This window comes from Balaenoptera physalus (genome assembly GCF_965194825.1).
Source record: "Balaenoptera physalus genome assembly, chromosome: 10".
In the NCBI taxonomy this organism is placed as follows: domain Eukaryota; kingdom Metazoa; phylum Chordata; class Mammalia; order Artiodactyla; family Balaenopteridae; genus Balaenoptera; species Balaenoptera physalus.
In genome coordinates, this window is record NC_138889.1 from 58665848 (window position 1) to 58680936 (window position 15089).

The following is a 15089-nucleotide window of genomic DNA, read 5'->3' on the forward strand; positions in this document are numbered from 1 at the left end:
TTTTAGCTATTTATAATAATCCTGCTATACACATATATAACATAGGAAGAACACTCTTTGATATAAATCACAGCAAGATCCTTTTTGACCCACCTCCTAGAGTAATGGAAATAAAAACAAAAATAAACAAATGGGACCTAATGAAACTTAAAAACTTTTGCATGGCAAAGGAAACCATAAACAAGATGAAAAGACAACCCTCAGAATGGGAGAAAATATTTGCAAACAAAGCAACTGACAAAGGATTAATCCCCAAAATATACAAGCAGCTCATGAAGCTTAATATCAAAAAAACAAACAACCTAATCCCTAATCCAAAAATGAGCAGAAGATCTAAACAGACGTTTTTCCAAAGAAGATACACAGATTGAAAGAATGCTTAACATCACTAATCATTAGAGAAATGCAAATAAAAACCACAATGAGGTGCCACCTCACACGGGTCAGAATGGCCATCATCAAGAAATCTACAAACAATAAATGCTGGAGAGGGTGTGGAGAAAAGGGAACCCTCTTGCACCATTGATGGGAATGTAAATTGATACAGCCACTATGGAGAACAGTATGGAGGTTCCTTAAAAAACTAAAAACAGAACTACCATATGACCCAGCAATCCCACTACTGGGCAATATACCCTGAGAAAACCATAATTCAAAAAGAGTCATGTACCACAATATTCATTGCAGCACTATTTACAATAGCCAGGACATGGAAGCAACCTAAGTGTCCATCGACAGATGAATGGATAGAGAAGACGTGGCACATATATACAATGAAATATTACTCAGCCATAAAAAGAAACGAAATTGAGTTATTTGTAGTGAGGTGGATGGACCTAGAGTCTGTCATACAGTGAAGTAAGTCAGAAAGAGAAAAACAAATACCGTATGCTAACACATATATATGGAATCTAAAAATACCAATGGTTCTGATGAACCTAGGGGCAGGACAGGAATAAAGATGCAGACGTAGAGAACGGACTTGAGGACATGGGGAGGGGGAAGGGTAAGCTGGGACAAAGTGAGAGAGTAGCACTGACATATATACACTACCAAATGTAAAATAGATAGCTAGTGGGAAGCAGCTGCATCACACGGGGAGATCAGCTCGGTGCTTTGTGACCACCTAGAGAGGTGGGATAGGGAGGGTGGGAGGGAGACGCAAGAGGGAGGGGCTATGGGGATATATGTATACATATAGCTAATTCACTTTGTTATACAGCAGAAACTAACACAACATTGTAAAGCAATTATACTCCAATAAAGATGTTAAAAAATATGTGTGTGTGTGTGTGTGTGTGTGTGTGCGTGTGTGTGTGTATCTATATATATATATATATATAATTTTTGGTGTACATGTTCAGGGATTTCTACTGGGCGTATGCCCAGGAGCCAAGCTGCTGGATCATAGCATATGCACAAATTCAAGTTTAGTAGTTTTTACAAACGCTTTTCCAAGGTGGTTATACCGATTAACACTCCCACGTGCAGTGTATGAGTGTTGCTTAATATCCTTGCTAGTCAGCCCTTGGTACTATAAAGTCTTTTTTATTTTAGCCATTCTGTTGAGTATGTAGTGGTATTTCATTGTGTTTTCAATTTTCATTTCCATGATGACTAATATAGATTGAATACCACTTCATATGTTTATTGGCCATTTGGATATAATCTTTTGTGAAATGTCTCATCCATTTTTCTACTGGGTCTCCTACTTTTTTTTATTGGTTTGTAGGAGGTCTTTACATATACTAGTCTTTGCTTGATTATACGTGTTGTGAATATCTTATTCCACTCTATAGTGTTATGTGTTCACTCTCGTTATTTTGTCTTTTTATGACCCTAAATTCTTAATTTTAAGATTAAATTAGTGTTGTCTGTGTCTTGTAATAATGGTATAGCTATTTAATTTAGGTATTCTTTAATGTCTGTAAATGTGTTTTATAATTTCTTCCATATATAGGTCTTAGACATTTATGCTAGATTTACTCCTAGGTACTTTATAAATATTTTTAGATGATTATCATAAGTAGTAATTTTTAAATGTCATTTTCTACCTGTTTGATGCTATTATATATAAATACAACCATTTTTTTTGCAAACTGCTTTTATATAATGTGACTTTACCTTTTAAAATCTCTTCTAATAATTTATTTGTAGAGTCTTTAGGTTTTCCCTATATACATTTGTATATCACTTGTGAATATTTACAGTTTTGTCTCACCTTTTTAATTCAATAATTTTCACTTCTTTTTCTTGCTTAACTGAGTGGGCCTGGTCCTCCAGTACAATATGAATAGAATTGGTAATAACAAGTACTGCTATCTCATGCTCAGTCTCAAAGAGAAAGCTTTCAATGGTTCATCACTAAGTGTTACACTGAGTGTAGGATTAAAAAAATATTTTTTTTAATAATCTTTATCAGATTAAGAAGCCCTCTTTTATTTCTAGTTTGCTAAGAGTTTTTAAAAATCATGAATTAATATATTTTATCAAATACTTTTCTGTATCTCTTGAGATAATCATATAATTTTTGTCCTTTAATCTTTTAATATAATTTTCTAATACTGATTAATAGTCTAACCAACTTGATACTCCTGGGATATATCTAATTTAGTCATGATGCTTTATCCTATTTTTGTTTATATTGGCTGATTTGGTTTGGAAATATTTTGCCTAGGACTTCTGCCTGTTATTTTAACTCTTTCAAACTCTCCTTACTGGTATTAAAGTTTTGCTTGCCTCATACATGAGTTGGAGAGTATCTCTTCTTTTTGTTCTATTCACTATGAGAATCTGCGTTAAGACTGGAATTATTTCTTCTTTTAATGTGTGGTAAACATTCTAGCAAAGTCATATTTGCACACAAATTTCTGACTACTGATTGAACTACTTTTCATTGTTTATAGGACAATTCAGGTTTTGTATTCTCTAAGTTTCTACACGTTATACTTTTTTAGGAATTTGTCCATTTAAAAAAATAAAAATGAAAAATGTAAATTTATTGACATAAAGTTGTTCATAATATTCAATTAACTTTTTAATGTCACCAGGACTTGATGTGATATCACTTTTTCATTTCTTCTTTTTTTTAATATTTATTTTTTGGCTGCGTCAGGTCTTAGTTGCGGCACATGGGATCTTTCGTTGCGACGTATGAGCTCGTTAGCTGTGGTGTGCGAGATCTCACAGTGCACGGGCTCATTAGTTGAGGTGCACAGGCTCTGTAGTTGTGGTGTGTGGGCTGCAGAGCACATGGGCTGATTAGTCGTGGCACATGGGCTCTCTAGTTGTGATGCACGGCCTCAGTAGTTGTGGTGCGCAGGCTTAGTTGCCCCGTGGCATGTGGGATCTTAGTTCCCCGACCAGGGATCGAACTGGCATCCCCCGCACTGCAAGACGGATTATTAACCACTGACCACCAGGGAAGTCCCTTCATATCTGATATTGTTTGTGCTTGCCTTTTCCCCTCTTGATCAAATTCACCAAGGGTATGTTAATTTTACTTGTCTGTTTAAAGAAGCAACTTTTGGCTTTGCTGATTCTCCCCATAGCATATTTGTTTTCTATTGTATTCCTTTTTGCTTTTATCTTTCACTTCTTGAAATATACGTTATATCTTTCCTTTTTTAGCCTTTTTTTTCTGGTACACACATTTTAAGGCTAGATATTTCCCTCCAAATACGAATTTTGCTGAATCCAATTTTTTTTTTAATGTAGCCATTCTTTTATATACATATATATATATATATTTATTTTGGCTGCTCTGGGTCTTGGCTGCTGCACATGGGATCTTTGTTGAGGCGTGTGGCATCTTTAGTTGTGGCATGCGGACTTCTTGGTTGCGGCACGTGGACTCTTAGTTGCGGCATGCATGAGGGTTCTAGTTCCCCGACCAGGGATTGAACCTGGACCCCCTGCATTGGAAGCACGGAGTCTTACCCACTGGACCACCAGAAGGTCCCCCAAGTTTTAACATGTATTTATTTTCATTGATTCAATTCAAAATATTTTCCAATTTCTATGATTGGAAATTTCTATATTTCTTTGATCTATATTATTTAAAATTATATTACTTAAATTCTAACATAATTGCATTACAGTCAGAAATTATATTCTGATTACAATCCTTTGAAATTTGTTAAGACTTACTGTATGAGCAAGTATATGGTCAATTTTTGTAAATGTGGAAAAACAAAGTGCTTCTGCAATTGTTGGGTGCAGTATTTTACATTTGCTCTATAGGTCAAGTTTTTTAATCAAGTAGTTTAAATCTTCTATATCTTCTTGAGTTACTGGGAGTTGTGTATTAAAATCCCCAAAGATTATAGATTTTTCTATTTTTTCTTCTAGTTCAGTCATTTTTTTTCATTATATATGTTGAGGTATTATATATATTAAAGGTACATACAAGTTTTAAATTAATACAATTTTCTGAATTGAATACTTTTAATACTACAAAGTAATCCTTCTCTATCAATAGAAATACTTTCCCCTTAAAGTCTATTTTGTCTGATATTAAAATAACTATACCATATTTCTTTTGCTTAGTGTTTGCATGGTATATATTTTTCCATACTTTCACTTTCAACCTTTCTATACCCTGATGTTTTAGGTGGACTCTCTTATAAGGCCCTGCTATGACTCCAGCCTTCTACTTGTGGTCTCTCTATTAAATGGAATCCAACAAATATGTATTGAGCATTGTACTAGACCCTGGGGACATCATGGTCTGAGTAAAGGGTTAACTAATATCCAGCCTGGGATGATGTAGGCCTGGCTGCGTATGACCACAAGTCTTCCAGCCTTGAATACAACAGTTAAGATAAATGGGGAATGTTGTGTCTGCTTTTGTTGTTGTGAAGGACTGCACCTAGGTTGCAGGCTTGGGGCCTGCATTAGAACAGTATAAAAGATGCCTATTATAAAGAATGGTAGGGGAAAAAAAAAGAAAAAAGGGGCTGTAGCTTCTGCATGTTACAGTGACTTCCACTACACTTAACTCTCATCCCTGGCAGATGTACACAACTTACGTGGATGAGAGGGCAAAAGAAGCTGTGTATAAGGATAGCGGTGAATCTCCTGATGAGATGAAAATGTTACACTTGCTGTATCCTTGACCTAGTATTCTACAATAAAGCTAAGTAAACACAGTATTAGATGAAAGCCTATTAGAGACTGATTGCCCACCTGAATCAATAATTGCAGCCATGCTGCTATAATCGTGAACAAGAAAGGCACGACCCCTGCCCTCACTGCAATTACAATCTAGTAAAGAGAGGTATAAGTAACCAGGCAGTTAAAATGTAGTATTTTAACTCCGTGACAGGGACTGAACAGAGTATTTTCTAAGCACATAGGAAGGCCACCTAATCCAAACTTATGCAGATCAGAAAGACTTCCATGGACTAGGGATGTAATGTACAACATGAGAAATATAATTAACACTGTTATACGTTATATATGAAAGTTGTTAAGAGAGTAAATCCTAAGAGTTCTTGTCACAAGGAAAAAAAATTTTTTTTTATTTCTTTAATGTTGTATCTATATGAGATGATGGATGCTCACTAAATTTACTGTGATAATCATTTCATGTTGTATGTAAGTCAAATCATTATGTACACCTTAAACTTATACAGTGCTGTAGGTCAATTATGTCTCAACAAAACTGGAAGAAAAAAAGGACTTTTTGAAGGATTTAATGTTTAATTTTATAACTGAAGTATTAGTAGGACAAGCATTATTAATAATAACAAACATTATTAAGAGAAGGTGGAAGACAGTAATGGTCATAGCTTACATTCCAGGGACTAGAAAAAAGTAATGCTGTCTAGAATATATTGCTGGACAGAAGAGTGGGAAAAATGAAGTCAGAAATGTAAGCAGAGGTCAAGTCTGGCTTTTCAAGTCATGTTAAGGAGTTGGACTTTATCTTAAGAACAATGCAAAGTCAATGAAAGTTTCAGCAGTAGCTCAAAATGATCACTCATGTATTACAAAGATGTCCCTGTCATGTTAGGTGGAGAATGAATTAGGAGGAGGTAAGACTGATGGAAAACAGACCACTGACAAAGTATTGCAGTGACCTAGGTGAGACATGGGGCCTGAACTAGGGTAGTGTTACTGGGAAAGGAGAAAAATGGATAGATTAGGGAAATATTTAGGGCTTAGACTGATAATTAATTTGATATGGGAGTTAGTGTAAGTTGGGAAAAATCAATGATGGCCTGGTTTATGACTTAGGCAGTTGGGTGCATAGTGAAATTGTTTATTGTGTTAAAGACTAATCTGAAAAGAAAGACAGGGGATAAAAATGTTGACTTCATTTCTGGATATGTTTTGAGTTTGAGGTGCCAGTTAGATATCCAAGTGGAGATCTCTAGCAGGAGTTGGGTATCTGGGTCTAAACCTTAGAAGAAAAAACTGAGCTGAATTAACAGATTTATGACTCATCAGCATAGAGAAGTCAAAAGAAATGGATTGTTCAGGGAGTATGTTAAACATAACAAATGCTGGATAAGAACGTATGCACTGGAAGTGCAATGGGGGTTTTTCAAATGAATTTTCTTCTCTTCACAAGCACCTCTACCCTATACATTCTGATTCTCCCCTAGGAATCTGAAGCAGACCCTGCTAGTAGCCTACTCAGTATCTATTCTTGCCTCTGTCTTTATAGAAGACTGATTTTATTAGGCTGGCAATATGTCCAGCTATAAAATCTTGATTTCCCAGGCTTTCCTGAAGCTAGAGGTGTCCACATAATCTTTTTTCTATGCATATTTTAAGATAAGTCATTTTTTAAATAAAAAGATAACAGAATACATACTTTTCCACTCCCTGCAATTTTTGTCTAAAAATATTTTTACAAGGAATTTTCATATCTTTCCATATTTAATAATTTTTTCGATCTTCGAACACCAAAGACTATAAAAATATTATTAGTGTTTTCTCCCTGCTGAAGCATCATAGAAATATGCTGTGTGTAAACTGAGACCTGGTATTTATCCTTAAGGAGCCTACAGCCTAGGAAAAAAGCATGTTGTGTTTTTGTTTATCAGTAAAAAGAAAACTATCTTGAGCAAAGTAGAAAAACAATTTTTTGTTCTGTGACTTGGCATTAAGATGCCTGTGTGGCAAGATTTGAAGATAGATGAAACAGAGAGGTAAAAGAGGGCAAATTAAGTGGGATGGGGCTGTAGTGTGGGACCTTGGAAACTGTAGATATACAATAATTATTTTGATAATGAGGGAGACTGACTTATAATATTTCTTCAGAGCTAACATTCTCCACTAAGGAATAGACTCATTCCTTATGGTCTATTCCTTGGATTAAGCCAAAACATAGAGGGGAGTTCCAAGTAACTGACCATTTTATTTTCTACCAAGTACTGGGCTGGCCAAAATGTTCGTTCGGGTTTGTTCGTAACATTTTACTGACAAACCCAAACAACATTTTTGGTCAACCCAATACTTATTGAACACCTACTGAATGATAGCCATTGGATGAGGCATTCATTCATCATTCAAAGATGAAAAGACACCCTATTCCTGACCTCAAAGAGCTCAGTCTAATAAAGGAGAGACACATGTAATCACATATCTAGTACTTGGATCTGGTTTCTAAATTCCATTCTCCACTCAAAGAAACCAAGCCTCCATGGAGATCAGGCCTGGAGCAGGGAAAGAACAAGATGAGCCAAGAACATCTTCTTGTGCCAAAAAGTAAGAGATATTCAAAGAATGATGGGAACAGGTCAAAAGGACACAGACACCGGCCTGAAAGTGCTCCACTTGCCAAATCTGAGACAATCTTTACACCAAAATAAACCATGATAGTAACAAATCATAACTCATTGAATAAAATAGGAATACAAGAGAGAGTCCATAGAAATAAAAATAAATAAATTCAAAGCTTAATAATTAAGAGTATTTTCGTAAGTCTCAGAGTACTTTACTACAAAGTTCTTATTAATTATGAAGGGACAGAGAATAACTTTACAATGGAGAAGTCTAATAGACACTATCATAAGTCATCATGCTCCAACAGGTTGACAGTATACTTTCAAGTGGTTCAGGTGGAAAAGTTCTTTTTATCGTTCTTGCAGCCTTTCTGTAAGTTTCATATTGTTTAAAAATAAAAGATATTTAAAAGATGAAGAAAGAATTCCATACTAACCCGCTAGAATAATTATTAGCTTCACGTTGAATGCCCAGAGGGAGCTCAAGTCTTTCACTCTAGGAGAAAGGCACTCAGCTCACCTGTGGTCACGAACAGTTTATTAGGGTGGGAGATCAGGTAGGGATTTGTGGATAAAGCCCCAGTGAGTGGGAACCTATGGTGGTAATAGGTAATGGGATTTAGGCATTTGGAGTTTGTAATGGACTCATTCAATTGCCCAAACACAGTAAAGAGAACCTCTACCAGAAAAAGCCAAGGGCTGCAGTTGGATTCTAGATTTTTCTACCACCCGATTACTGCCTCAGTATATGACCTTGTATAAGTCACTTCATTTATCTTAGCCTTGGACTCCCATTTGTAAAATGAAGGGACTGAACTAGGTGACTGTGGTTTCATATTTCTATAATCATAGTCAAAATAGGGATGTAAGAGGCATTTTATTTTGGGAGTTAATACATAAATTATTCTCATATGATAAGGCTAAAAGGTTGGTGCTTCCTACACACTTAGATGATAGTTTAAATAGTAATAAGCTAAATGTAGATATTACTTTTTAATTATAAAACAATTTCATAAGTCTCATAAGGCAATGTGGTCTATTGGTAAAAACATAGTTTTTGTAGGTATATTCAGAACTGGTTTAAAATCTTAATTCTGCCCAAACTATACAGCCTTCTAATCCATCCTACATACAACTGCCAGAATTATCTGAAACAGATATTATAATCTTATGCCTCTGTCAATGGCAAAATCATAAGTTTCAAACTCTAGCATGACAGCCAGTGATTCACAATTTGGTTCCAGCCTTCTTTCTCTTCTCATGTTCTGCAGGGTCTCGTATTTAGCACAGGATTTCCCAAACAGTCCCCCAGAATACCACCATGCTGAGAGATATTAAGAGATATTCAATAAAAAAGGGTTCCATGGTCAAATAAATCCTGCTCAAATGTCATTTCCTATGTGAAGCCTGCCTGAAATCCCTCTATAAAAATTACTTAATCTCTTTTGATTCCCAAAGTACTTCACTTATATTTGACTTTGGGTAGTTTTTTGAATTGATAACTGAATTGAGATTTACTTAAAATAAACCACAGCTATACCTAAGTTTTACATATTCAGTCTTCACATTTTTCCAAGTTCATTATTGCACAAAAATATAAATAGTATTTTTCATTCTTTTGAAAAACATCTGACAGTAAATTAGTTTCCAAAGTAATCTGCTATAAGGACATACAATATCATAAAAGCAATATGGGCTTTGAGGGAAAAAAAAAAGATCTGGTTTCAATTTCCAGTTCTGCCACTAACTAGTTGAGAAACACTGGGCAGATTACTTAACCCTTCTGACTCTCCGTTATCTTACCTATAAAATGAAGATAATTCCTAAACAGGTTTGTTGATATTTTAGTAAGATAATGAGTGAGTCAATCTATATAAACTATATGAAAGAATATATAATATTTAGCACATAGTAGACACTAAAAAAGTCATCTTCTTTTCCAAGTGTGCTTATACAGTAGTTTCCTTCTACCCTAATTTGTAATAAAATGGCACAAATGAAACATAATAGAATTTTTAAAAATCTACTTAAGTTCCTGTTTTTCAAATTGTTTACATAGTGTTCTTTCTTGCAAACCTTGAAGGTCAAATTAGAAGGGGTAGTAATAAAATACTGGTATGTCACGTCTAGAAACAATCTTTCGGAGACATCTACTTTGGCAAGAAGATTTTAAGCAACAGTACACTTTGAGACATTAGATGAGATCTCATCTGAGATATTCAATTACTGATTTGTCAATTAGCTACTTTAAGAGGGTTCAGTAACTTCTTAAATGTTCTTTTAGTCTATTCTCATGTATGCTTTTCTTTTTGTTTTCTTGCTTAAGATATGTTGGTGTTTCTATTGAATGTGACAGCTATGTGATCTGAGCATTATCCTTTGCAAGGCCATCAAAATGAATAAATGGCATTTGGCTCTCTTTTGGAGATGTTTGGATCACCTTGGATTTAATACAGTAAAGTAGAACTGTTATCAGTATATTCTCCCTCAGGGAAGCTAATCTGGTTAGCAAGACAATCATCCTTGTTGTGACAGATACTTTTAATTGTACTATCACTACTTATCTCTCTAGCTCAACTCAAATATCTCCTTTTAGAAGCTTTCCATGATCATCATAGGCAGAAATTTATGCACATCTTACTAAGTACTTTTAGTATCACACAATATTAGTATGTTTATTGCCTTGTGCTTTGCATTACCTTATATTAATTATTTTTATATAATCCTTGTGAAATACTACCTTTCCTTGTTTTGAACATTTTACAGATAAAGATACTGAAGAATAGGTACAGCAAGAAATTTTTTGGTGGATAACAAAATGGCAAGAAATCGAGATTCTGAACTTCAAGAAATCAAAGTGGTAAGAAATCAAGATTCCAGTCTTAATCAGAGCTCCTTTAGATTAGACCACATTGCTTTTCCTTCCTTTTCCATTATTTTTAACATCTTGAAAAATATTGTAAATCTTGTCACAAATTCCAAAACAATTTTCTACTTACAAATTCTAAAACAATTTTTCTAAGTTTCTACACATAAAAATATCAAGTTACCTGAAAGAATTGAGAGTAATACTCCAAACTTTGACAATTAGAAGATTCTCAGAAAAAGAAGTTCTCTTTTCTTAAGAATGATACCCAGAAAATAATTAGGGATAGATTTTTTTTTTAAGCCTGAAGTATAAATATCAATAGAAAGTATCAATTCTAATTACTTAATAGACCAGCATAGGATACTCTAGATTAGACATTTGAGGCAAAGTTCTCTTTAAATAAAACTTTACAAAGCAGCGAGGAATACTACTGTATCAAACTAGTGGGCTATTTTCCTTAACTTGTTCTTCAGTACTAGAGTAAGTAATAATTTAGCTACATGCACTAGGTGTATTTTGTAATCCTATTTTGAGTCATCTAAACAGACAGACTGTGCCCTTGCCTACATCAGTACTTCTTTCACATGTTTATTACAAAACGTATATACTACAAATACGTTTTTACAAGTCAATCTTCCTGACCAGATAGTGAGTTCTTTGAGACCAGCAGCCATGTCTTATGTGCTTTAGTATATTAATATCAGTTAACATTTACTGAGTGTTTTACTATGTGCTAAGGTTTAAATGCATTATTTCATTTAATACTCAGACAACTTTAGGAGATTATTATACCAACTTTAGAGATGCGGTCTATGAGCTCTATAAGAGCAAGAGACCTCATTATTTCACTGACTAGTATATCTCCTGTGCCTAGCACAGCACCGGGCATACTGAAGGCATTAAAAAGTGTTTGCTGAATAACGAGGAAACCAAAGCTCAAAGAAGTTAAGTAACTTATTCAGAGTATACTGTGAATAAGCGGAGAGACTAGTTTGAATCCAGGTCTGCCTCACTTTAGATCTTAAAAGTCTGTGCTCTACTGCCTCTTTACTTCCAAATTCCAGCTCAAAATTTGGTAATGAGAAAGTATACAGTAAACACCTGATGAATGAATGAATGAATGTCTTACCTTCAGATTGCTTATCCACTTCACACTAGCATTCCTTTACTTCTTCACTTCCCTATCCTGATTTTTAATCTCTAAGCCTAGGATATAAGCCATAGCTATAAGTTTTCATCCTGCCTACCTTCCTATCAGCATACACAGATATCTTCCCTATATCTTCCCTATACACAGAGAAGAAAATATTTATTACTGGAAAAACACATGGAAATTGCAGCATGAAAAGTTATATGAATAGTTTGTTCCTTTTATTACATAAACACAGTGTCAAATAAGTCAAAAACACAAAACAGAAAACTGAATGGTAATAAACTTAGAAAACTTAACTCAAAATTTCCAAATTTTGTTCTTTTGTGGTTATGATTTTTCTTTCTTATAAAGGCAAATAAGAAGCTTATAAAAACTGAAGTATTCACATAAACTTCATTTTTTACACTGTGTCAACAAGTATTTCTAATAAAGGGGTAAATATATAATGACATCACTTCAAGCTATAATAAACAGGAAAGTGAGAATGCCCCACCCCCCATAATATCTACATTAGTACATCTACTTTCAGCTGGCCTGTGGAAAAAGGCAAGGCACAATAACGTGGATTTGGAATTTATTTCTTCAAGAAACAGATTTCAGGTGGTTTGTCTAGTTTAAGTTTAAAAGATTATAGGAACATTTACTTTTTTATATAAGCACAAAATATTCTAAAAGTACAAGGCCTCTAATCCTCCTGAAATGTGTGCTTGTTTGCATGCTTATTTAGTTATTTATCCTTTATCTATCTACCTATCTATCATATCTATCTATCTATCTATCTATCTATCTATCTATCTATCTATCTCTCTCTCTCTCTCTCTCTCTCTCTCTCTCTCTCTCTCTCTCTCTATCTACCCTGCTTTGTTAAAAGAATGATGACAGGGGTCAAACAAATCTAGTTACAGCCCTGGCTCTGTCCCTTAATAACTGTGTAACTCTGGCACAAATTACCTAATATCTCTGAGCTCATTTCCCTTAAAATGTAGACAGTAATTCATAATTTGTAGGACTGCTGGGGAGATTAGAGTCTATGTAGTAATAAGCATAGTGACCAGGCACATCATAGCACTCAATAAATAAGAGCTCTCTTTATTTAGGGTCTGATACTTCATTTTACTCTGGTTTCATTCTAGGATGCACTTAAGTTATTATTTCTTACACCAAAGTTTCCTATGTTTGTTTCCCTCAATATAAAATAAATAACCTCCCACCTCAAAAAACTACTTAAGATATGTTAGACTGAACATTCCTTGAGTATTTTCCCCTTATCTTTTCTAGAAAATAATGTCATAAAAAAGACTGTTTACATGTGCATGTGCATAATGCTTCCTGTTTTTGTTTTCTGCTTATAAGAGCAATGCTGCACCTGCATGACTATCTACCAATAGCCCGTGGGGCCTGGGCATCGACTGTTCTTGGTATATTCCTATTTTGCTTACATCTGCTTCTGTAGGAACTTGTTTGCAATCTCTGTTTTAAACACTGTTCTTTCCTAAAACATCTACCATTTCATTTACAGAAGTTGTATATGCATATAATTTACTAGAAAAGGAAAACACAAGGCAGGTTAAATAATAAAATGTGTAATAATTTTTAAAAATTACCTGATGGAATACAGGCTCCTTTACCTTAAGGTAAACCTGAAAAATATTAAAAGAAATACATGTAAATGAAGTGCATTACAAAGGGGAAAGAAAACCTATTCCTGCTACCCTGCAAATCTCAAACGTCTCCTGCTTCCTTAGTCTTGCTTCTTAGATCTGACTCCAGCCAGGTAAAACCAACCAGATTAGGTGGCATGCCACAAAAGGGCTGTTACCTACAGGTGGGGGTGCCCCAGTGCTGGCTTCATCATGGTAAACTAAATGTTTCAAAGCTGTTGTGGATTACTCTGGCCTCTTGACCTCTGCATCAGCATCAAGGAGAGGCAGAGATGCGTGGATAACTCATGAGGGCTGAAGAAGTTATGCTGACAATCCCTGCAGCAGATCTATTCTACAGCAGCAAGAACGCTGGACTTAGAGACAGGAGCTAAATTTCAAACTGCCACTTAATTGCTACATGCCTGAGCAAGTCACTTAACCAAAAGACTCACTTTTCCTTATCTGGATAATGGGAATAATAATGGTGAGCAATAATAAGCCAAAATATGTGCAAATGTCTAGCGCATAATATGTGCTAATAGGTGAAAACATTTAAAACAAATTTCTTGTCCTTTCTTCTGCTTCTGAAAACCTCTAACTCATTCACCTAGATACACGAAAGCTACACAAACCTTAGTTTTAGGCTCCAGTGTCATGTGGGTGATTAAGTTCAATGCCTACTTATTGCATGCATTTAGTGCCCTATAAGAGTACACCTTTACGGACTTCCCTGGTGGCGCAGTGGTTGGGAGTCCGCCTGCCAGTGCAGGGGACATGGGTTCGAGCTGGGGTCCGGGAGGATCTCACATGCCGCAGAGCAGCTGGGCCAGAGTGCCACAACTGCTGAGCCTGCTCTAGAGCCCGTGAGCCACAGCTGCTGGGACCCCTGCGCCTGGAGCCTGTGCTCCGCAGTGGGAGGGGCGCCACAGTGAGGGGTCCGCGCACAGCAGCGAAGACCCAACGCAGCCAAAAATATATTAATTAATTAAAAAAAAGAAAAACAGTACACCTTTAAAATGACATGGTAGAGAGGAGTCAAAATTTAAATCATAACCCTGAAAATGACTCCCATCACTTGCAAGACAAAGTCCAAATTTCAAAGTCTTCCATAATCTTGCTCCGGCCTTTCTGCTTGGTCTTATTCCTCTCCTCTTGTCTCTTTCTCATCCTAGGCTCCAACAAATATGCTAGTTTCATGCTTCTGTATCTTTAAACATGCTGGGCTTTACTTTGTTCAGAAATCGCCCCCTGCTGGTAAACACTCATCTTTCCAGATTTAGCTCAAACTATACCTCTTTCTTGAAATCTTTTCTGACTCCTTCTCTGCTTAGCAGAATGCATCACTCATTCTCCTTTTTATCTGACTGTCCATATACAAACTTTATGGCATTTATTAGTTTGTTTCTCTCCCCTACAAGGCAATCATCTTTTTGACAGAAAGGACGGCTCTTATATATCTCTACAGCCTCACTTAATGTAGTGCTGATCTCATAAATTTTATGTAATTTTATAATTTGTCTATAGAACTTCTTATTCCTGGAGGAAGTTCCCTCACCACAGCAAGAGCAGATTATTTCCTTGAAGCACCCATAGAGCTTTAATAGTAAGATATGTAGGGGTTTCCCTAGTGGTGCAGTGGTTAAGAACCCACCTGCCAATGCAGGGGACACGGGTTCGAGCCCTGGTCT

General features: G+C 35.5%; 1 protein-coding gene across 2 annotated transcripts in view; it reads right to left on the reverse strand.

Moving 5' to 3' along the window:
• Nucleotides 1–15089, reverse strand: part of ACER3 (alkaline ceramidase 3) — a 186378-nt gene that overhangs the window by 43838 nt on the left and 127451 nt on the right. For both annotated transcript variants that reach the window (XR_014250236.1, XM_082410380.1), the window contains exon 6: nt 13363–13398. Coding sequence is in view for 1 of the 2 variants with exons in the window: in XM_082410380.1 (XP_082266506.1) it covers nt 13363–13398 (36 nt within the window). In the remaining variant the exon portion in view is untranslated. The remainder of the gene's footprint in view (nt 1–13362; nt 13399–15089) is intronic.